Source organism: Larimichthys crocea, unplaced genomic scaffold (assembly GCF_000972845.2).
Source record: "Larimichthys crocea isolate SSNF unplaced genomic scaffold, L_crocea_2.0 scaffold307, whole genome shotgun sequence".
Classification (NCBI taxonomy): Eukaryota; Metazoa; Chordata; class Actinopteri; family Sciaenidae; genus Larimichthys; species Larimichthys crocea.
Window position 1 is genome coordinate 11,032 of NW_020854047.1, and position 25,451 is coordinate 36,482.

General features: G+C 42.8%; 2 protein-coding genes across 2 annotated transcripts; both read right to left on the reverse strand.

Annotated features, from left to right (window-relative positions):
• Window positions 1-2,410: 2,410 nt before the first annotated feature.
• mtx2 (metaxin 2) lies at window positions 2,411-6,722 on the reverse strand. The gene is made up of 10 exons (XM_019268539.2): window positions 6,522-6,722; window positions 5,086-5,133; window positions 4,959-5,005; window positions 4,787-4,859; window positions 4,354-4,430; window positions 4,175-4,267; window positions 3,558-3,596; window positions 3,345-3,470; window positions 3,195-3,271; window positions 2,411-3,072 (listed from the first exon to the last, which is right to left on the reverse strand). The coding sequence occupies exons 1-10, from the start codon at window positions 6,559-6,561 to the stop codon at window positions 2,910-2,912; spliced, it is 783 nt and encodes a 260-aa protein (XP_019124084.2). The 5' UTR covers window positions 6,562-6,722; the 3' UTR covers window positions 2,411-2,909.
• Window positions 6,723-8,921: 2,199 nt separating this feature from the next.
• LOC104927094 (homeobox protein Hox-D4b) lies at window positions 8,922-11,343 on the reverse strand. Its single transcript, XM_010741097.3, has 2 exons — window positions 10,535-11,343; window positions 8,922-10,010 (listed from the first exon to the last, which is right to left on the reverse strand). Exons 1-2 carry the CDS (start codon window positions 10,992-10,994, stop codon window positions 9,715-9,717), a joined length of 756 nt encoding a protein of 251 aa, XP_010739399.2. The 5' UTR covers window positions 10,995-11,343; the 3' UTR covers window positions 8,922-9,714.
• Window positions 11,344-25,451: the final 14,108 nt, after the last annotated feature.

Here is a 25,451-nt window from a genome sequence, read left to right on the forward strand (position 1 = left end):
TCAAACCTGCTAATTCTGTGTTCTGATTGGCTGCTACATGAGGTCATTGTGTAACTTTAACATCATCAACTGCACTGACCTGTGATCAGGAGCTGAACGGTTGTCTCTGTCATTCGTACGTCTGTCTCAACTATGTAACTTTGGGGGCGGGTCGGGAGAAGTACGTAACCTTACGGCACATAGTCACACAGCAGCAAATATTTCACTGATTTGGTGAAACTGGATCATATTTATGGAGGAACTGTTTTCTGTGTTTTCCCTCTGATGTCTCCGGCTGCTCCGCCTCAACTCCTCTGTGATTTACAGAGTTTATGATGACAGTGAAGTAAACTGCTGACAGCTGAGCTGCTGTTAGATCAGTTCGTCAGCTTGCGGTGAGCTCAGAGCGTACCGTCGCTCTGAGCTCACCGCAACGTGACGAACTGAGTGTTTGTTACCAACAGGCTTATGGACGACCAGGAAGAAGAAGAGGAGGTAACCAGGCTCAGCAGCCTCTCAGGACATAATGGCAGAGGGAAAGAGAGTGAAAGAGGACGCTGACGGAGGAAGCTAAGAGAGAAAGGGAGAGAGTGAGCGAGCAAGAAGCCGCGGACAAGATAAATGGGGATGGACTTTAGTGGTTGGTGAGGCTTGGTGAAATAAAAGGCTGAAGAAAGACAGACGCCGAGTGGGCTGACTGCTGCTTGGACTAGTCAGTGAGATCAGCTGCTGCTGGGTCTGGTTCTGGTTCTGGGCTGACTGCTGCCGGACTAGTCACTGATATCAGCTACTGCTGGGTCTGGTTCTGGTTCTGGGCTGACTGCTGCTGGACTAGTCACTGATATCAGCTGCTGCTGGGGACCTGGTTGATGGTTGATAACTTTTTGTGATCACCAAAAGTTATTGTAGCTTCACTGACTCCACATCATCTGCAGAAGAAACAAAGCTGAAAACAAAGACTTGACAATGGAGAGCACGGCACGACTCCTCGACCTTTCTGTTGACGAATCAGAGGAGTTCCTCTCCAGTCTAAACACGACCATGAACGCCGCGGTGAACCGGGACCTCCTCAATGACCGCTCAATGAACTCAGGTCACTCTGGTCAACAAGATCAGATGAAGATCAAGGACCAGTCTTGCATGTTACTGCATTATTTTGTCCTTTGGTTCAGATTTTGTACATTGAGGCTCACAGACGGTTGTAGTCTGTCCGTCTGTCGTCTGCATGATGACCTTTGACTGTGCAGCGCTCGGCCACGTTCTGCAGGTCATCACTCATGATGTCACAGCCTGGAAGTTCAAAGGTCAAACGCTGACCTCACAGGAAACCTGGAAGACAGACACCGTTTGACTGGAGGGCAGTCAGAGGTGATCAGACATCACCACGGGGCTCGTCTGTGACCCAGACCACATATCAGACCTGAATATAGATCTGAAGGGATCTTCATGTGGCTCCTTTTACCGTCATTTTATTATTTGATGATGTCACATTGAGGACAGGTACAGTATCTGTGCAGCGGCTCGAATTATCGGGTTATTACGCTGCTCCATGTCCCCAGGAAAGTTTATTCTCGGGTGCTGGAAAAAAGGTCAGACCGATTGTTGAACCCCAGATTCAGGAGGAGCGATGTGGACTGCAGACCAGACCAGCTCTTCATCCTCGCAAGGGGTGCTGAGGGGGTCATGGGAGTCCCCTGGGGGGCTCCTGTGAGGGGATGCTGAGGGAGTACAGACGCCATCCGGTCCTCCACCAAAGTCAAACATGTTATCAGTACTTGTTGGACCCCTTTACCAGTCCATCTACATTCCAACCCTCACCTGCGGTCAGGTGAGCCAAAGGATGAGCCTGAAATGAGTTCCCTCCACCGAGTGGCCAGACTCAGCCTGGGTGAGGGTGAGGAGCTTGGACATCCGGAGGTTTGGTGGGGAAATTACTGGCACCAGGTCAGGAGGAGAGAAAGTGTTCAGGAGCCTCTGATGCTGTAATATTTATTGAAGTGTGGTTTGACCCATTATGTCTAAGAAGGCACCTTCAGTTCCTTCAACCCTGGTCACCACAACCTTGAGATAACTTAAAAATTAACAACTGCTACTGCCGAGGACCTCGAGGCCAACACGTGACCCCGTCTAACCTCAGGATAGAAGGAGCTCAGAGGAGGGGTGCTGCTCCTTCACATCGAAAGGAGCCAGATGAGGAGTTTTCTGTTGGAGGTGATCTGGGAAAGTCAAACTGGGAGGAGACCCAGAACCTGCTGGAGGGACGATAGAGCCCAGAGAAGTCTGTCTGGAAGAAGATGGATGACGTACGCCTCCAGTATGTCATTTATCAATAAAAAAATCTATAAATACACAGAACCACAGCGTAAAATCCATTTAATTGGCACTAGACTCTAAATGTTACACATCAGTGTTATCAATGAACTTCAAATCAAAAGGTTTATATCTGGACTTTTATTTTGTAGGCACTTTAAATTAACAACGATGGAAAAACTAAACCAATAAATCACTTCCTCTTCATCATCGTCATGTTTGTTTGTACAGGAGAAGAGCGAGCGTGTCGACGCTGCGTCACAGTTCTTATTATCATCATATCACACATGGAGTCCTGCCTTCTGAAAGGCAACCGCGTCACGACTGTGAAACCTCTGACGCTCTGCAGACATTCACGAACACGTCACGATACATGTCAGAGCGGACAGCAGCTGATGAACGTGTGTGTGGTATTAACACCCTTAACAATGATCCCTACTGGAGGTCTATGGATGTGTCGTGGACACATCAGCAGCATGCAACAATGTACAAGCACAAAGCGAGAAAGAACAGCACGAGCACGAAGGGTCGGTGTGTGAACATGAGCTTCTTACGTCGAGGGAATGAGAGCGGGAAAAGACAAGAATGTACAAGAAGAGATAAAACACGCAGGCTGTCCTTCATGAAGAGCTCTTGTCTTCGAAGTAGGTCTGTTCGATGCGTCTGCAGAAGGACAGCAGGTTGCTGTAGCTCTTGATCTTCTCTGCCAGCTCGGTGCTCGTCAGCCTGGTGGTCAGGATGGTGAAGAGGTGGCCGAACACCAACGCGTCCAGTTCTGTGGGCCTACAATAAAGGTAAGGAGGTCAGTGCAGTGTTACAACACAAGGTGGTGCTAGAATGCTTCCTGACACTGTGAAGGTCAGTCACACACACACACACACACACACACACACACAGATACGCACTGCTTATTAAAGAAGTACGGTTGTGTCCCCAGCCTCTGCGACAGCGCCTGGCAGCACTGACTCACGTCCTCATAGACCTGAAACACACAGAAGACACATGAAGCTCCAACAACATGACCGGCATCTGTTCAGCTTTGTTTGTTTGCCGACCTGTTCCAGGGTTTTCCCTCCCCACCCGACGGCGTTCATCTTCCTGCGAACCTCCCACTGCTTCTGATAGGCCAGGATGTTACTGAGAGGCCACGAGTAAGGGCTGCTGTACCTGGGGCGTGAAATCTATGAAAACACACACATCTGATTATTAATAATAATCTGATAATCACTGGCAAGTCTTAAAAATATAACTAAAGACTTCACACACACCTCGGCAGCTGTAGCGTCATCACACCACTGGATGTACAACTGTGGAGAGGAGGAGAGGAGAGACTGTGAAGCAGCTTTCAAAGAGGTTCAAGAGTTTTCAACAATGGAAATCACAAAATAAAAAGACTTTAGAAACAGGCGAGTTATTAGCAGCTTCTTGAATCCATCGACTGACCCCGAAACTCCACCGGGCTCGTCTCCGTCACGTCCTGCATCGACTTCAAACCACCGGGAGCGTTTCTTCCTCCAGACTTTGTTTACTTGCACAGATTTGCTCATTTTCCTGGTTCATGTTCTTCTAAACATGCTTCTACGTGTGGAAATATGCTACGTACTTCATTTCTTTCTCTTTTGGCAGTTTGCACGGGGTATTTTATTTTGAAAATCCACCGGCTTCTCTGTGCACTTTCTGTGTCTGGCTTCCTGTCAGCTCGAGCTGCTCTGTGGAAATCGACACATGGCGTAAACGTGGAGCCGAGCGGAGGCTTCTGGGACGCTTCTGAACCGGGCCGCGGTGTTGCCGGTAGGAGGCGCCTTTAAATTCCCTAATTTAGGACCCAAGAAGGGGAGTGAGTGTGTGTGTGTGTGTGTGTGTGTGTGTGTGTGTGTGTGTGTACCTCAGCAGTCAGCAGCATGTTGTTGACCAGCTCCATGTACGCCTTCATCTCAGCTCTCTGAACATCATCCAAACCATCGCTCAGAGAATGACCCTGAAAACACACACACACACACACACACACACTTAAATCTTTTTTTTTTTTAACTAACGAACAGAAACTACTAACGACTGACTCACCTTAGCTTTGGTGAACTGTACGATGGGGCTGAGCTCTGACACCACCTGGTTCCCGACGTGGATGAAGGGAATCTTTCCTACAGAGAGACGAACACGTTAAAATCATCACGGTCACTTCAGAAGGAAGCAACCAGAACTACAAAACCCAGAAGGAACAGCTGCAGCAAGTAGAACTACAAAACCCAGAAGGGACAGCTGCAGCAAGTAGAACTACAAAACCCAGAAGGGACAGCTGCAGCAAGTAGGACTACAAAACCCAGAAGGGACAGCTGCAGCAAGTAGAACTACAAACCCAGAAGGCCTTCACTGACACTGACATCTTAGTGTGTAACGCCCCCTGCTGGGATTCAAACAATGTATTCACAGCACCCCAAGACTCCTGCAGTAGTGTGTGTGTGTGTGTGTGTGTGTGTGTGTGTGTGTGTGTACTAACCAGAAGGTGACATGTACTCAGCGTTTGCTCTGCAAACCACCTGCACAGGTAGACCGCACATCCTCAGGTAGGCCTGCACAGAGACAGAGAGAGAGTCAGTGCTGAAGCTGCCTCACACACACACACACACACACACACACACACACACACACACAGACACACACACGCTCACCTGCACGGCGAGAGATGAGGCGCAGTCTGACAGCAGGATCTGATCCTCTGTAACAAACAACAAGACGTGACGTGAAGAACTACACTGACAGTCATGCCTCTGTTTGAAGTTCTTCCAGCTGACTCACCCTTCAGCGGCTGATACAAGGTCGCAGTCTCAGGCCAAGGTTCAGCAGCTGTCACACACACACACACACACACACAGGGACACACACACACACAGGGACACACACACAGGGACACACACACACACAGGGACAGGGACACACACGGGGACAGGGACACACAGGGACACAGACACACACACAGGAACACACACAGTGACACACACAGGGACACACACAGGGACACACACAGGGGGACACGGACACACAGGGACACACACAGGGACACACATAGGGACACACACAGGGGCAGGGACACACACAGGGACACAGACACACACACAGGAACACACACAGTGACACACACAGGGACACACACAGGGACACACACAGGGACAGGGACACACACACAGGGACAGGGACACACAGGGACACACAGGGACACACACAGGGACAGGGACACACACACAGGGACACACACAGGGACAGGGACACACACAGGGACAGGGACACACACACACAAACATTATGAAGATAAACATGGCTTTTTCATGCTGTGCTGTGTATGTGCAGGCATAATTAAACCAATGATAAGTTAATTAGAGTGACGTCTTCTGTTTTCACTTCAATGTTTCATCATTTCTCTGTTTTTGTCATTTATTTTGTCATCTTTGAATCTGTCAGTCAGAGCACACAAACTTCATGAATGAGGTTTACCTGCTCACCGTGGGTATTAAACACACTTCAGCTGCAGCAAGTAGGACTACAAAACCTAGAAGGAACAGCTGCAGCAAGTAGAACTACAAAACCCAGAAGGAACAGCTACAGCAAGTAGAACTACAAAACCCAGAAGGAACAGCTGCAGCAAGTAGAACTACAAAACCCAGAAGGAACAGCTGCAGAACTACAAAACCTAGAAGGAACAGCTGCAGCAAGTAGAACTACAAAACCTGCAGCTGTTCACACTTCATGAATGAAGTTTACCTGCTCACCGTGGGTGATAAACACACTTCAAACTGCGCTCGGTGCTGCCGCCGGCGGTCAGACGTTGTATTACAGCAGCTTCAACGGCTCTACAGTATCACTGCTGCAGTACCGCCTCCGGCCGCCGGTGGCAGCACGGCGCTGCGCGGCGCTCGGAGCGGCGGTCGAAGGGTTAAAAGAGGGGAAGAGATGATCCCGCCATCTTGGCTCTTACAGGGTGTTTGGTTGCACTTCGTGTTTTATAAATTAGCCGCGCGTCACCGCAGTAAGTGTTTTTATTGTTTATTTATAAGCGACTCCGCACGAAACTGGGTCAGCTCGAACTGTTTCCGTTTGTAGTTTTTAAAACAATCGTCAGATAAACGACTTTATCCGGCTAGCCTAGCCTAGCCTAGCCTAGCGTCACTGTAACAGACCTGTGTCAGAGCTAGCCTAGCCTAGCCTAGCCTAGCCGTCGCTAAGGTCGTTCCGCTTACCCGCCATCTGCGACACGAACGCCTCCGCCGCCAGAGACATGGTGACGCTGCAGAAATATAAATGTCCTCAATCGATTATTAATACTGATAGTTGTTTATCGATGAGATGACGTCAGTGCCGCTCGCGTGCAAGTTTAAAGGTGCAACTGTTTGCTCTGCACAGGCAACGTCTGGTCCGCCTGAGAATGACGTCCCCGGGAAGAAAAGTGTGTCTGACTTTTTTTTTTTAGTTCCGCTTCACGTCCTCAACGTTCACAAAGAGGACAGAACAATAATTAGATTATATTAGATCAGATTAGATTAGATTAGATTTACTTTATTCATCCCACCACGGGGGAATCTACTTGTTCCAGCAGCAGAGGAAAGTGAAGCAAACACTACAGAATCAGAAACATCTATAACTTACAATAAACAACAATCAACCTTCAAACAGAAAAGTACTGAGGATAACAGTGGCATGATGTATAAAAACAGTATTGTAATGTAAAGTGACCACAGTGTGAGAAATATTACAAAGAAAGTGACCGTGATATAAATAATAACTGCAATATAATATAACTAACAATAGAACAGAAACAGCTGATTTTAACTTCTATAATAATATAATACAGCTTTTAAATGATCAGGATTTTGGATTAGCTTTCACACAGTCCAAAAAAATTGTAACTTTAGTGTTTATATGGTTTGTTTGCATGTTCATAGATAGATACTTTATTGATCCCGAAGTAGCAACTCGACTTTATGTATTCATACAGCAGCTTTCATGCAGAGATGCACAACACGGAAAACTGAACAGTTCTTTAGGCTAAAGGAACATGCTGCATAAAAATAAAAAGCATAAAACTACAACAATAAAACAAATAAAAAAAGTCAGTCAATTAAAACCTTTAAGGTGAAAACACACACAATTTAAGAACAGTTGCATAAAAATAAAATAATAAAGATAAAAACTACAACAATAAAACAAATGAAATGTTAAAAGTAAATAAAATAAGAGGAGCATGCAAACATGCATTGTAAATAACAACGTTTTATAAAATGAGGAAAAACTTCATGTCACAGGTGTTTCTGTCTGACAGCAGCTGATCTAACGTACTGTCTTTGTTTGTGTTTTCCAGGCTGCAGTACTCTGATGAAGCAGCCGGGGGCGCTCCTGCTGCACCACAGTCACACTGCAGAGGCAGGTCGGTGTGACAAACAACAGGCGACACACACACACACACACACGCACACACACACACACACCTCTGGGATCAAAACACAAAATCATGCATAGTTTGAATAATTAAATATAATATATGAAAGCCTTTTAGCACGCGGGAACTCTTCATACAAGCACAGTGTGATTTTAATTTAACATTTTCAGCATTTTCTCGAAGATTTTTACCGTTTCTGTCCAAAATAATCTGTCATAAAATCTCTAATACGTGCGCAGCGTGGACTGTCAGCTGTGTGTGTGTGTGTGTGTGTGTGTGTGTGTGTGTGTGGTTTACAGGCTTCTCCTCTGTGGGTGAACATTTGGATTTGTGGTGGATCTCCAACATGTTTTCTCTCTGTCAGCCTCCTTCCTGCACATTTAACCCCGTCTCGACCGGAAGCCACCAATTAATGCCTCTCATTTCCCTCACATCCCCACCACAAACACACAAATACACACACGGAAAGACACACGCACACACACACACACAGGGTGTCCCTGCATGCGCTGTGCGTAAACAATGCGTAAAACTCCACACGGCTCTCTGTTTTTCTTTTAGCCACATACCCGATGTGTAACCCAAACCTTATATCTGCCGTGTGTGCGCAGGAAATATCAAACTAACTGTCCCATCTGAGCTCTGCCTCGAACACCGAGTCTTTCGGGCTCTTTGTCTCGGAGTAAGACGGCAGCAGACTGTCACCGGCCGTGATTAAACGTCCGGGATGATCGTTCATGCGGCGGAATAATTTTAAATCCTCCCACGGGGAGAACATTTTGGAAGAAGCTGCTGAGTTGAGACATCACGGAGGGAGATTTGTCTTGGCTCGGCTCGAGAGCTTTGACGCTCCGTTAAATTGGACAAAGATCCGCTCTGTTATTAGATAACACGTTGGAGAAACGTTGTTTCTACGTTTGATTTATTGACTGAGAGAGGAGCGCGAAGTGATTCTCTTTGTTTGAGCCAAATCTGATAATTATGAATTCATCTTTCATCCATAAAGCATGTTCAGAGGCATTTCCCTCACCACCAACAACAAAAAGACATCTATCCTCCGTGTGTGTGTGTGTGTGTGTGTGTGTGTGAGAGAGACAGAGATGGGAAAACATTTCTTTAATTTTTTTTATTTTATCAAAACATTTGAACGTATAAAAGAGTTTTTCTCTTTTTGTTCCACATACAAAAGAAAAAGTCGCTACAAAGAATAAAATATGCTTCTAGATAATACAAATAAAAATAAGTACTGGCTATAATAACAACAACAACAATAATAATAATAAGAGATCAATAGCATATTAAACTGGAGAACTTTGAGGATGCAAAAGCTGAGAATCTTTTCTGTGCTGAAGGAAACAAACAAACCCTGTAACCCTGAGAACATCTGTCCGCGCCGTGCGTCACAAACCTCTTTACTGGAAACTTTGGAGATTAAAAAAATTATCTGCGCGATATGGCTACTCATCCTACAACATCTGCATGTTTTTATTTTTCATTTTCTGGGGGGATCTATGTACAAAATAATAATAAAAAACCGTCGTGCAGCTGAGCCGCGCTGCTTCTCTTCTTCTGTTTCTGCGTCTTTAAGCGCCAGTTTGTGGAAAACAACATTTTGGTAATGTGCATATTCATAAGTTATTTAATCTTTTTTTATTTTTTTTATTTAGGTAGCTATTTAAAAAAAGAACCCTGTATTATTTCTTCATGTTTTTACCCTGTAGAAATCAAACCCTGTTTTCTCCACACACAAACAAAGACACTCTCTCTCTCTCCTCGCGATGCGTAAAAGTTTGACGAGGCGCGTAAAAATCTGAACCTAAATTCCCAAATATGAGATCTGGAACCTCCGAGTTCACACGAGGACTCGGGAACATTCATTAATTCATTAAATATCACAACAACAACAAAATCAGGAACAACGACCAGACTTCAAAATAAAAGCTGGAAGAAGCCTCGTGGATTTGGAGAGTGAAGGTGCTGACACGGCTGCTGCCTGCTCACACGGTGATCACCGTCTTCACGTTGCTGTCGCCGTTGTTGTTGTTGTCCTTCTTGTTTTTGCTCCTTCCTTTGGTGTTCGGCAGCTTGTTGTCTTTCTTCCAGCGCATGCGCCGGTTCTGGAACCACACCTTCACCTGCCGCTCGGTGAGACAGAGCGCGTGGGCCACCTCGACGCGTCGGCGGCGCGTGAGGTAACGGCTGAAGTGGAACTCCTTCTCGAGCTCCAGAACCTGCTGGCGCGTGTAGGCCGTCCGTAGACGCTTTGGTTCCGGACCCACGTGGTTCGGATTAACTGTAGGACACAAAGAAAGGGACGGAGAGTTAAACAGAATGTTTGTTTTGAATTTTAATTAATTAAATTAACATTTGGAGACTTTTATAATTTTAATAAAATCAGATTAAAATAGTTTTAAATTGCAGTTATTATTATCAGGTGATTTTTAGTGTTTGTGGTCGCAGAAGTCCAAATCTGTATTTATTTATTTTTGCTCTTGACTTGCAGGTTTTTGTTCAGCCGCAGCATTACACACACACACACACACACACACACACACACACACACACACACACACACACACACACACACAGACGCGCTGTGGCAGGGCCATAAAACTTTATAGGGGTTGTAATTCTCCCTGACTCTCACTAAGATCATAAATAACTCGACAACACACACACACACACACACACACACACAAAACGGTGCTCACAAATGGACAAAAACACCAGAGAGAGAGAGAGTGAGAGAGAGAAGAAAGCAGAAACATAAAGATGGAAAAGCTTCACACACACACAGAAGATGAAACTCCATCTCACCATGCGCGATGTGCACCTTCTTCATCCACGGGTAGACAACAATAGGCGGCTTGTCCTTCCCCTGGCAGGCCGCTTTCCTCTGCACCTGAGCGGGCTTTGCACAGGTCATCCAGGCCTGGCACTGCAGGTCACCCACGCTGAACCTCTCCTTACCGGGCACATCTGTCTCTCTGTAGCCGGGGAAAGGCGCACCTTGGTGGGGCTGCTGCTGCTGCTGCTGCACTGCGCGGTGGTCCTCTCCATCCTCCCGGTGGTGCCCCTGCAAAGAGTGTTGATAGCCGGTTTGTTGTGGTGTGTATGGAGGCGGAGGGGGCTGCACGGGCTGATAGCCTCCTCCATAACTACCACTGTCCTGGGGGTTGTTGTAATACCCCCCTTGGTCACTAAAATTACTGTAATCTTCTTCACAAGGCGGGAACTGCGGCTCAGCATATTTACAGCTCACCACGTAGGACTCCATGATTGATTTATAGCGAGGCTGGTAGGAGAATACTAATTTTTCTTTCTCTCCCCTCTCTCTGTCTCTTTCTCCCCCTCTGGCATCAAGCCATCCTGCGGCTGTCAAATAGACGGACGGCCGCGCGGGCCACGTGACCCTGCGGCCAGCCAATGGGAGGCCTCACTTTTGGGGTTGTTTATGTCAGACGTAATGGGATAATTTGGTTGGGGGGAAAAAATGTTCATTATAGGGCTAATGAAGCTTTAGTGGCGGGGAGAAATGGTTTAGAATAGACGCTGAGAAAACATTTTAAATGATCATAAATAATGTTAATGATCTATCTATCTATCTATCTATCTATCTATCTATCTATCTATCTATCTATCTATCTATCTATCTAATGTCTTTATCCACCTCTCCCCACCCCCCTCCCGCGCACAGCTCCTATAGAAAACTGTAGATTTATGACTTTTGGCTGAATGACTTGAACCCCCACACAGATGGCCGGAGCTGAAAAATTAATCTGGCCCATATTGAGGCTCGGTCTCGGGCCATATTTGGCCTTGTGGCCGAGTCAAAGGATGGACAACAAAACACGGCTCGGTCAGAAAGGCCGAAAAAGAAAGAAAGCAGATAAAAGGCTCCCAGACAGTGACTAGTAGTTGGCTTTGTTAGGGGCCGGGGTCAGCCCGAGGTGTCCCGTTCACCACCACCACCGAGTCGGCTTTTTAAAGGAGGAGGAGAGGGTGGGGGTGGAGGGGTGTGCGCGCTTGTCCTAAAAAATGATGCTAAAGCAAGCTGCACGAGAGATAAATGCAGACAGGGCTGAGAAATGAAGGAGAAGCATGTGAGAATATGTTGACGTGACGCCCCCACACGGAGATAAAGTCGCATAATGAGCGTGCAGGAATAGATAAATGCATCCTGCAGGATTTCTTCTCTGCAGCCTCTTTGATTCACTATTACTCCTGTAATAACAGTCCAATAAAGAGCAGAGGGAGCAAATGTTTTCGCTTGGCTGAGGCATTAAAGCAGCTCCTGCTCATGCAGGGTGTAATGAGTTTGAAGATTTTGGCGTGGCTGACAGAGTGCGAGTGAACTCAGAGCTTAATCTATCTGATCTAATGAGTCATTTGTCCAGAATGGATCATAGTAAACGACTGAAAACGGCCGATAAGCTACCAGGTCTGTAATAAAGTGGCAAAATCTCACTTATCTACTCGATTCTAATGATTTCCTCTCGGTTTCATTTGGTACACTCAGAAAAACTGGTTCTTCATAAGGACCTTTTTATCCGTAAGCCTTTTTACTGCTGTTGAATGCAAAAAATAAATAAATAGTTCTTTAAATTAATTACATTAATCAGTTAATTCAAATTATATATTGTAACTTCAGTGAACTCTGGGACAAATAATGTTTACAGTCAAACTCTTTGTTTTTAAGGGTGGTTCTCTGGAGAACCTTTTATCTTTGAGAAACCTTTTTTTCTGTTTATGGTTCTTTAGGGGACTGGATGCAAAAAATCCAATGTTGCATTGAAAATTAAATGCATAAATATATTGATTCATCAGTCAACTCTGGGATAGATATTACTGACACTGAATTCTGGGAAGAACTTGAATAAATGGTTCTTTAAAGAACCAAACCATAAAAGGTTCCTTACAGAACGGAAAAGGTTCCCCTATGGCATCAGCATGAAGAACCACCTTAGGTTCAAACTTATTATTTTTAAGGGTGGTTCTTGATTACTGCTCTGGAGAACCTTTTATTCTTAAGAACCATTTTTGCTGTTTTGGGTTCTTTGGGGAAAAAAAAAGAGTTCTTTACCCAGTGTTGCAGTGAAAATATTTTTTTTTATTGCACCTTGAAGAACCACTTTAGGTTCAAACTCTTTTTTTTTTTTTTGAAGAGTGGTTCCTAACTGCTCTGGAGTTCTCTGGAGAACCTTTTTTTTAATCTTTAAGAACCCTGTTTTTGCTGTTTTGCGTTCGTTGGGGAACTGGATGCAAAAAGAGTTCTTTACCCAGTGTTGCAGTGAAAATGAAATACATAAATCAATGAATTCAAATTATTTTTATTGCACCTTGAAGAACCACTTTAGGTTCTAACTCCTTATAACTGCTCTGGAGTTCTCTGGAGAACCTTTTTTTTTATCTTTAAGAACCCTGTTTTTGCTGTTTTGGGTTCTTTAAGTCGCAGCACTTTCGGTGCTTTGAAGAACCTTTTTATGTTTAACAATCTTTTTTCCTTTTAAAATGTTCTTCCTTATACTGAATACTGGTTCTTTAAGGCGGCCTTGCAGCATCTTGTTCTTTGAAGAACCAATAGCTAAAAGGTTCCTCGCAGAACTGGAAAAAAAAGTTCTCCTATGGCATCACCAACTTGAACTTTTATTTTTAGTGTGTAACATAGCAAAGCACTTAAAGGGTCAGTGAGTAGGATTTAATTTAGTTTAGCTGTGCAGTTGCAGACTGCAACCCCCTACACTCTACACTCTACAACCTCCTACACGGTGGCCAGGTCTCATTTTAGAACCAAAGACATAAATATTCTTATTTTCAGATGAGTCTACACAAATGAAAACAGAGTTATGAATCTTATATTATATATATTTCATGTATTCCCACACACTGGACCACAAAATGTTATTTTACACCGTTATATTCTTTAAAAAAAAAAGCAACTTCTTAGTGTTTTTTTTCCCCCACAGGAGGATTTACAGCAACTTTATTTAAAACTTAAATTTAACATCATATTTCTAGGTGAACAAATGATTTAAAACATTTCTTCAAAGTCTGAAAGCAGAACAAGCTCCGTGTTTGAACCACATTTTAACCCAGCTGAGCAGACCGTAATGTTTCCTCTGTTTTCTCATGATAACGAGTTCATTTAATTCGTTTTCTCGAGTTATTGAAGTCATGTTGAAATAACAAATGTTGCTATCCCGAGATGACTTTATCGAGATAATGCCATAATTAATTAAAGATCTTCAGAAAACAACAGAAGAATATTAAATCAGTGCAACTGCAACCGTGTCCAGCTCCTGCTTTTATCGTCTCAGGATCTCCAATTAATTATGGCATTATCTCGGAAACGACAATGTTTAGTTACGCTGAGATCTTGAGAAAATTATCTCGGTATGACAACATTTATTATTTCAACATGACTGATCAGGTCTGGATCCCTCAAAGAACTTCCCGCAGAGGAAAGTGTGTGAACGAGAGTAAGATCACAAAATCAAAGCGCTGTTGACAGTCTTCGCTTTTTCATTCCCTCTCCTGGATTTTGATAGATGGTTAGTCATCGCCCATAGACTCCCCCAGAACCCAATCTGTGACTGCGGCAGCTCCACACACATTCGGTTCTACAGGGTATATACAGGCGAAGGTTCACTTTGCTTCACGGCTGGCTGCTGATGACTCCTTCTTTGCTGTTGACAGTGATTTACACTCACGCGTTCTCCTTCTGCTGCGTCTCAAAGTACAGTAAAAGGCTGTAGTGTTTTTAAAGAGATGTGCATGATACTTTTGTTGAACATATCTGTGATTTATTGACACTATTAAGGCCACTTTGACATCAATAACTCATCAAGGAACACAGCATTAATTCTAATGAGCAACAGCAGGCTTCGGGCTTGGAATCAGTTCTTCCTCTGGGGCTAAAAGTTTGTCACAGTGGCTCCCGGTGTAACAGGTGAAGGAGTTTCTGATGCAGCAGCAGGAGGTTTGTACTCTCTGCACAGTAGGAGCATTTCTAATGACGTGACCTTGATGCTGCTCTCTGCAGGGCTGGAAACTCATGCACAGTCATGCAGCTCCCCGAAGGCCTCGTTGTGGCTCAACAAACCTTTTTTTTGTATATTTAACATTCTAACACCCAAATTACAATCTGGTTTGCAGCAGTTTGCTGAATGCACACCCTGTTCTCCACCTCTCTCAGGATAATGACGGCTGGTCACCTGCCAAAGCAGCCGGTAAACAAGCAAAGCAGCTTGTTTACAAGCCAGCAGCCGCAGTGCAAACGTGAGCAGCATGGTCGAGGCGAGGCCGGCACTGCTGAACTTGGCCCCAGACGTCAGATTGGAGCGAGATTACAAAGTTGGAGTTAGAGTTTGATGGCATTGGAGCTCTGTTAAATCATTTTATCCCACTCTGCTGGTGTTTTCCCATCCCCACACTGCTCTTCAATCACGCATTATTAAGATTATTGCTGACATTTACTGCAGGGATACTACAGGAGGTGTTTAGAGTGTGTGTGTGTGTTGCCTGGGGTCATTTTCCTGCATGGCTCTGGCTCTGGCTCTGGCATGAGCTCATTTCTGCTGTTTGCCTTCCCTGAATTCCCATGGCTGCTTGAATGAGGGGCAACGAAACCAAAAAAAAAAAGAAAAAAAAAAAAGCAGCTTGCATGTTTTTTTGTGTTTTTTTTCACGGGAAACACAAAAGAGTCGACTCAGACTTTGAATAATGAAACACCTTTCTGCAGATCTATTCACTTTGGGACGATTAATCCAAAGACTTTGACCTAAAACTTTCATTTTTCACCTAAACTCTGCAGCTCAAAGGGCCGTTTGAGACCTGGAATCATTAGCTTGCAGCTTTTCAAAGAGGACCTGAACCAGATTTGAACCAGAGGCAACAACAACAACAACAACAGGACTGATGTTTCTCTTTTTGAAAGAGCATTCTTCTTTTAAGAATGTAGCCTAGCTGCCGTCAGGTCGCAGGAGGGTCAATCAGAAGCGTTGACCGCTGGTTCACCGTTTCATTAGTCCTTAGCGCTGGACAGGGCCACGCAGGGGCTCGAGCATGCGGGGTGGAGGGTGGAGGGTGGAGGGGGGGTGACCATGCATGCAGAGTTCACGCGGCCTGCGGGAGTCGCGGGGCCATTGTTTGGCTGGAGATGGATTATTGTTGTGCAAAGGCTGCTCTGGAATTAAAGAGTTAACGTGAGAAAGTCCAGAGATCGAATATAGATCAGATTTTTTTTTTTAAATTGGCTCAGCAGTAATGGATTTCTCTTCATGCTCCTGCAGCTGTTTGATCATCCTTCATGTCCCTTTTCAGTTATTGGTAGAGTATCGATTATGGTCAGGACTGATCACCTCTCTGCTCACACACTGAATCTTTCATTTTATATTAATTTGAAGCTTCTTTTTTTTTCATACAGCCTCTTCTCATGCAGAGCTCAGCTCTGTCGTATAAAGCCATTCAGATGTGGCTTTTCTTTCGGAGGTCGTTTCACTTTTTCATCTTAGACAGGCTGACCGCCGGCTCACCCCTCCGCCCCCGGCCCTCTGCCGGGTCAAAGCCGAGCTGAGAGCAGCTTTAACCCGGTTTAGACATTAACTGAACTGCGACCTCCAACCCTGAATGCATGAGAAACCCCGCGCACCGTCTCGGGACTGACCAGCACCGAGAAAGCAAAAAAATCAGACTGTAAATTTAAATTGAACACAAACACAGTTAGTGTGTAGAGTTATTGCGCATGTGTGCGGCACTGCAGTCTGCGGGAATCACCGCCAAAACACCGCAAACCGTGGGCTGAAATAAAGATTCAAACTAAAATAAAATAAATAAGAAGTTAATAATTATTCAGGCTGTGATTTTATTTTATTTATTGAGCAACTTTCCAAAATATTTTAAAAAGAATGAATTGAGGTGAAAGAGTTTCTTTCTGTGAGTCTGCAGCTGCAGAATATGAAGTTTGAAATGAAGAATGAAATATAATTCAACATCTCCCTCCGCCGCTCTGCAGAACGTTTACATTAAATAGTCCCTGCTCCGGTGTGACGGTGATGTGGCTGCGGTGGTTTCACAGATTAATGTCGCTGCTGTTCGCGTGTTTTGGTGGTTCGGGGACCCGCTGAGCCTCTAATCCAAATGTTCCCCCTGTCATAAACTGCTGGTGTACAGTTCTCTACCGCCGCTACTGTTTATGGCCCTGCAGAGGAGTGTGTGTGTGTGTGTGTGTGTGTGTGTGTGTGTGTGTGTGTTTGTGCCTGACAGAATTTTAAATGCAACTTTGGGTAATAAAAAAGTTCTTAATATAAACGATCACATCACTAATCGCTCTGTATAAAAAAGTACTTGTAGAATTTGAACCTTTATAATTAGAATTATAATAAATAAATAATATTTAAAGAGTGTGTGCTTCAGGTTCATGAAGAAAAAGTTCCTTTGTTATCAGAACCAGGTTACGTGGCTGCAGACGGAGACTTGAACTGAACATTTAATGCCGAATGAAAAGGTTATTAAATATGAAAAAGTGAGATAGTTCTTTGGTTCTTATGGATAAAAAAAATACTTCAAAGCTCAAGAACCTTAAACACAGACAGACAGGCAGGTTATATTTCTGAAGTTAAAGGCTGAGATTCATTCATTTATTATTTACTGAGCAACTTTCTAAAATATTTTCGACTCCAAATTAAAAAATAATTCAAATTAAAACAGAAAATCTGAAGAAATGTAACAAATGTTCGATGATTGACGTGATTTTAAAGAGAGTTTATGACGTCAAAACCTTAAGACCTGATAATCCTTAAACATATGGAGTGAGAGCACACACACACACACACACACACACACACACACACACACACACACACACGCTATGAAACATGTTCCGTTCGCTCAAAGATCCAAACAGAAACATGTCGAACTGATATTTGATCTGTGACAGCAAAGCTCAGCCTGTGATCCTGAACAGAACTCCTTAGAAGAAGAAAAAAAAGAAGAAGGCCTTGAAAGTCCTTGAATATTTTTGTTTAAACACGAGTAAGTTTGGATATTTTTCAAGCTGAAAATATGGAAACAATCCCGGATGAGTTTGATTTAAAATCTGCAGACCAAAACAAAAATCAGGTCACACAGCCTTGAATTTCAACCAATTCAAGGCCTTGAAAGTCATTGAATTTGTTCGTTAATTAGATTATATTTCACTGACTACAGGTGGATCTCTGCTGGACAGAAAGGCCCCCAGAACCACAGCTTTAACACCCCCACCCCTCCACACACACACACACACCTCAGCCGCTCTACCTGCCACTCATAACTTCATATCTGTGCCAAATATGAACGCGCACTTACTTCTTCTTCTTCTGTCTGATCTCGCGGTAAAACACGAAAGTAGCCTCGCGGTAGAATCCGAGCTGATTATTGATATTAGAAATCAGGACAGCTCTCCGGTGTGTTGCTCTCGTGCAGCCGCACAAAGAGCATTCTGTTGATTTCGGACAAATATCTGCCACCGATCCCATCTGGCCGCCTGTCGGCTATTCTCTCTGAGTTATATTTTGGGGCTTGTCAAAGCGCCGGCAATAAAACACACTTTATTACCGTCACGTGCTCAGTTCCTCTTTTTTTTTTTTTTTTCTTCTCACTGCTCCCCACGCGGGTTCATAAATTATTAGACCTGCTGCAACCCACAGACACTTTATTCGATAATGGCGCCAAAGGAAGAAAAGCGTTCATCTGTGAGCTGCTGCAGATTAAAACAAAGAATATATTTCAGATTTTTAAACTTTTTAATTAAAAAACATGACAAAAAGATTTTTCTTTGACTTTTAATGGAATTATTTGTGTTTTTATTTATGAAGCACAGCACACAGTCATTAGAGGAAGTGTGCTGGCGCGTAAATCCGTGCGTAAAACCGTCGTTCAGCGTGCGTAAAACTTATATTTCGTGCGTAAAAACACATAATCTACATGCCCGTCGCCCTGTTGTGGATGAATGTGTGTCTCTGTGTGTCTGAGTGTCTGTGTGTGTGTGTGTGTGTGTGTGTTTTCATTGCAGTTCCTTTCCTCCAAAACAAGCAGAGACTAAAAAAAAAACGCCACTCTGCATTTCTCCGGATGTTTCTGGAATGCTGTTTGGAACATTTGTTTCCTGCTTTGATTTCCGTAAATGGGGAGCAATAAAACCATAAAAGTGTCTCTGTGAAAACAGAGTGTGTGTGTGGCTGAGTGTGTGTGTGTGTGTGTGTGTGTGTGTGTGTGTGTGTGTGTGTGTGTGTGTGTGTGTGTGTGTGTGTGTATGTGAGAGAGAGCTCTGCGGCTGCTGAGGACATTCAAGTGTCCAAACAGTGAATTAAACCAAAACATTAACCCGTTTAAATCTAAAAATCTTTAGAAATGCGTCATCGGCGATGATTTTAATAATAATGAGGACAAACAGTTCGAGGTGGGACACTTTCATTCAGCCATCTGTCTCATTTTAAAATATATTTTGTCTTTTTGAGCGTTTTTCTTTTTTTATTTCTTGTTTTCTGTGCGCGCGCAGCAGCTGATTGGCTCATGAATAACGCGCAGGATGAGACCGGATGGAGCTTCACGTTCTTCTTCATCCCCTCTTTAAATTCCCAAAGTGTCACCGCGGGTTTTATTATTTTTTTTTGGACCCACTTGACTCCGTGATTTATCGCGCCTGGTGTTGGCGCGCGGCCTGATAACGCCTCGCAGCTGCTGTGACGTCACATCACAGACAGGAGCGCGTGAAGCCGCCATGTTCGCGCGGTGGTGCATTCAAGGTAACCGTGGAGAGGAGGGAATTCTCACGACCTCTAAGTGTGTGTGTGTGTAAAGATCTGCTCAGGTCTGTTTACTGATGCTGAGTCTGTAGCGCCATCTAGTGTTCAACACACAACAGCAGCGCCAGATGTGGCGGCTTGTGTGGAGGTGATGCAGGATGCACGTGAGTCTGAGGAGCACATTTGATTTAGAAGTTTCAGTTTGTCCCTCAATGTTCAGAGCCGGCTCTCGGCTTTTGGTGGCCCTAAACAAGATTCTGTTTGTGAGTCTGTAATTTAATGGACAGATGTGTCATGTCCAGCTGTTGGTAGTGTTGTAGAGGAGGTCCTCTCTGAAGAGCTGGAGGTCTTCAGGAGGTTTGTGAAGGTAGAGAGGGACGCCCCTGATCTGTAGGAACTGGTAGGATGTTCCACCAACGGGGAACAACAAGTTTGGATCGTCCTGAGCGTACAGGTGGCAGAGCCAGGTGCAGGTAACATGTGTCTGTGTGAGGACCTTCAGGTATCTGAGACATGTTGAAGACCAGGATCACTCTGACTGTTTGCACCACCCTGTGGCTCATTGTAGCGACTGCACTCTTGGCATTTAAAAAGGAAATTTAAATATTCATCAATATTTTAACCAGTTTAGTTTCTGAGCCACAAAATCCACATCATGCTCACGTGAGCATATAAGATCTGATCCGTTCTGTTTGTCATAATCAATGTATTCAGATTTCTTTGTTGTGTTACCTGTCATACGATCACAGCTTCCCGTCAGATGAACTGCTCCGACCGTGGACTTCTGAAACACAGACACATAAATACATTTTAGTCTGACGTGAGGGTGAAAGCTGAACTCATCCCAACCAATAAGAATTCAGATTTAGTCTAACATTCTGCAGCCCGGCTGTTAAAATCTTTCAAATCTGCTTATTTTGTTACATCTATCTCTCGTGCAACGTACAACAGAGTCAGATCTTTGACGTGTAATCAGTGAAATATGAAATATGAAAGACTCTGTCACACTATCGGCTATCGGTCAGTAAAGAAATAAGTGTCAGGACGAACCTGCAGGTTGTTTTTGGTCCATGCAGGGACAGACAGAGAGACAGACTGTCTGTCTCAGGCTTTAATTTAATGTTTGTCTCACTCTCTGCGTCACTGTCTTCCCTATCGCCTTTTGTCTCTTTTGTTTCCCTCTCACACACACACATTGACACATAAACGTGCACACACACACACACACACACACACACACAGATCTGCTGCATTGCAGTAGGTTGTAAATACTGAGTGCCAGCTGAGCTTGACTGAGCAGCTCCTCCAGTGAAATACTGTCTTTGTTTCCTCTCTATCTGCTCTCACACCACGCCTTCTGTCCTCACCACACAAATGTAAGAATCAGAAAAGGGGAGAGATATACTGTCTGTGTGTGTCTGTGTGTGTGTGTGTGTGTGTCTGCGTCTTTGTCTGTCTGACACTCGTAAAAAAACACGTCAATGAAAACAAAAAAACACGGAGGAGAGGATTCCTTCTGTCTCAATCTGTCCAGATGTCCGAGAGCGTTTTATGGACGAGGCCCCCGAAAGATGATCAGACAAAGAGGAGAGAGATAAAATGTGAGAGGAGGACGGCGTCCAATCATCTGACCGTGTGTGAGAGAGGAAACCTCTTTTAAATTCCCATTTTTTAAAAATCTTTTCCTGAAGTTTCCCTTTTTGTTTCCCCTCTGAAGGACTCACACGGAGCCACTCTGTGATCAAACATAATCAGACAAACTAACGAGCACGCTGAGGGCAGAAACCGTCCACATAATCAGAAATATGCCCGGCCTCATTGTGTGATGCTGTTTAAGCCTCATAACTCATAACAGGAGTAGTTTCCTGTTTTTATAGATATGCAGCGTGTGAATGAAATGTTGCTGCTGAATGTTTAGGTATTAAAAATTCAGATATTCTGCAGCTGCTTCACGAGTTCAACTTATCTATTATGCAACATGCAATTAAATCCCATTGATCCATGGACATTAATAACAACACACACACACACACACACACACACACACACACACACAGCTCTGTGTTTGTACCTGATGCTCTTCAGTCTGCAGGATTTCTTTCTCCTCTGCAGCATCCTGAGATCAACAAACAGAAACATGAAGTCAGACAAACAGACAAGTTTAAAAAAAACAAACATGCATCTTTAATTTATCTGCACGCTCAAACATTACAACAACATTTAACGAACGAGTCAAACAAACCTGGAGTTTCTTGTTTCCTGGTGTGAATATTTCAGAAAAATAAACAGAGGAAAAAACCGTCCATGGAGGCGCGCGGGTACCGACGAGCTGCTCTGGGTCTCTACGAGAGCGCGCGAGGAGAGGCTGCCGGTGAGAGGAGGGGGCGGCTCTGCGCGCGCACACATGACCGTGTAGAGCCGGCCAATGACAGGCCAGCTTTCTGTCGTAAAAAACGTTTTTATGACCCGAGTGTGTGTGTGTGAGTGTGTGTAAATCACGCAGACAGAAAAGGGAATTTGTGGCAGCTGCACTCAAGAGAAAGCTGCATTTCCAAATAAACAAACACTCACACACACACACACACACACACACACACACACACACACACGCATATACTGAAACACACACACACACACACACACATTTCTTCTTCTTTTTTGCCGTTCTGCAGTTTCTGTTTTATTTTGAGTTGGAAATGTGTTTGAGGCCTACAAATTAAATATCGTGTCACTTGATATATTTTAATAATAATAACAATAATACATTTTTGTTCAGTGGCATCTTTCATGGCACACGAGGTCGACGCACAAGATAAAAAACAATGTCTGAAAAAGATAAAATAATAAAATACATTTTATTGACCCACACGAGGGAAATTCACTTTTTACAGCAGCTCACGGGACAAAAGGTGGATCAGAAAAATACTCCTAAAAATAAAAGATATGCTAGAAATAGAAAAAAAACAAAACAACAAAGAGTTACATAAACGATTGATGATCACTTCACAGAAATAAGTTCACATGTTACTGAACACACATGATGTGTAGCAATAAAATTTGTTCATAAACGAAAGTGTTTAAATTAGTGTTTATCAGGAAATATTGGCATGAAAAGAGGTGTGCAAAGAATACAGCAGCAATGTGTTATTATAGTATAACAGCACAGCACAAATAAATAAAATAACAGCACAGCACAAATAAATAAAATAACAGCACAGCACAAATAAATAAAATAACAGGACAGTGCAAATAAATTAATATAACAGCACAGTGTACATAAATAAATATAACAGCAGAGTGTACATACATAAATATAACAGCACAGCGTACATAAGTAAATATAACAGCAGAGCATACATAAGTAAATATAACAGCAGAGTGTACATAAATAAATATAACAGCACAGCGTACATAAGTAAATATAACAGCAGAGCATACATAAGTAAATATAACAGCAGAGTGTACATAAATAAATATAACAGCAGAGTGTACATAAATAAATATAACAGCACAATGTACATAAATAAATATAACAGCACAATGTACATAAATAAATATAACAGCAGAGCGTACATAAGTAAATATAACAGCACAGCGTACATAAATAAGTATAACTGTACAGTGTAAAATATCAGTGAGGCGTAAATGAGTTTCTTCACGGAGTTTAAAACTCGAAGAACACTTGAATTTATTGTTACTAATACGTTTGGGTTTGTGGGCTCCGTCCATTTTTTATAGTGTAAAGGAAAACCAAAACATTACTGCAACACTAACTTTCAGACTTTACAGCAGTTTTAATTAACGCCTCATAAAATAAGCTTTTAGCAGACTCACTGTTTAAATGATCACGTGTGACTATAAAACATAAATAATACAAATAAACAGATTTCTGTGACATGCATGGATTGTATATTTTAGTAAGTAAAATACAAAAGAATTGAAAGTGTTGTATGGATCATAAACGAGGACAATAGATAGATAGAATTAAAGTTGTTTGAAAATATTATAATAGATAAACTAGTATTTTATATAAATACAAAAACACAGTATTCTCACTGATATTTATTTAAACCTGCAATAACTACAAAACATGTTGACCACTTGAGGGCAGCAGAAACCAGATGTAAACATTCAATCACCTTTTATTTGTGTTAACAACACTTCCTTATTTACACACTGAGCAACATTATTGTTCATTTACAGTCGTGTTTGAGTCGTCTGATGAATTTAAGTCCAGTTTTGTCTCTTTTAGCTCCATTTTTGGTCCCCACCAAGCCCTGAGGGGAATATCTTTTACTTCAGCTGCTGAATGCTGCTCTCTGTTCACCAGCTCGTCCAGAACTGAGTCTGTCTGTTATTATTTTTCTTTTATAGCTGCTTTAAACTGCATTTAAGAACCAGCTGAACCGACAGTCCATTGCAACAAAATCCTGCTTTTGTTTGAGGATAGGTGGAAGTATGAACTGCAAAATAACTCTAGATTTTTACAGTAGTTTTCTGTTTTACATACAAAACTGTAAAAATAATAAAGATATTAACTGTTTCTTTTAAGTTTCATGCCAATAATGACAAATTACAGTTACAGTTTCTTATTTTTGTACAACAAATTACAGTCAAATAACAGCGTTTCTCTGTAAAACGATTGTCACTTCATCGAAGGTGTTCGGTTGTAAGTATTCAGAGAAAATCTGTAAAATAACAGTGCTTCTCTGTAAAAGTGTTACAGTTTTTGACATTTATTTGACGTGTGATATTTTACTTTAATTTACCGGTCATTTGACCTTTTTTTTAAAAGCGTTTTTTCTGTGGAGAGGTGGCTTTCTCCTGATAATCCCATCATATATGTAGCTCAATATTTTCCAAAACATGAGCTGAATATCCATTTTCATGACCTCGACTTCAAACTGTGGTTTTAAGCAATAAATACAAATGGTGCATGGTGCATGTGTGATGTTTATGTCGTAGTCCTTTAATAATAAAAGCTGTTATTATTATTATTCAGATACATAAAGCTGCCGCCTTTGGTCTTCATGCCACAGAGGTTAAATCTTCCTTCATCTTCCAGTGCTAAAAATATGAATGTTGTCTGTCTCACCTTTTTAGCTCAAGGTCTTAATAGTAATTTTGATTTAATCTAAATTTAAATTAATTGTACAAATCTTCCGAGTCTATCAGAGCATGCTCAGAGAATCAGTCGTCTTGACCATTGTCCAATTAAAGTAATCTTTCATTTTCAGGTTATTTTATACTTTAAACTTGTGTGTGTGTGTTTCAGTCTTCCTTCTTCAAATGAACGTAGAGCTGCCGTAAAACAATCATGACAATGGCTGCCGTCTTTTTTTAGGTGTTTGAATCCCGTCTGTGCACTTCTACCACTTTAGTTTAAGAAAAACACAGAAATATAAAACATCTTGTATTCTGTATCCTTCATTTGTCGCCTTAAATACAGATATACAAAGATTGTTACAACAAAAACAAAAACAATCTACTCATTCTGTTCATAATGGGTATTATCCACCCACCTCATGTACATAAACCTGCAAGTGTTCCTGTTTCTTATATAGATCTACATATTTATATATAAATATATGTTTGTATCTGTACTGTATGTGTTCACATACATGACCAATAAAACTGATTCTGATTCTGAATATCGTTCAAATAACAACCTGAAATAAATCCTAACTTTCGCATCAGTGAACGTGAGTTTTAATCACAAGTCATTTTTTTTTACAGTGTAGTCTTAATACAGGTTCTTCAGGTTCTACTGAGATTTGACACCTTTAAATTTAAGCTCCTCTTCCTGTTTACATCAAACTCAAAGTCAACGCTTCCTCCCTCCGATTTTCTGTCTTTCAGCGTTTGTTTCGGCTTCTTGTTGTAAATATTTTATTTCCATTTCAAATAAAAACTCTGCGGCTCCGTTTCCGTGTTTATATGTGTTGATTTTA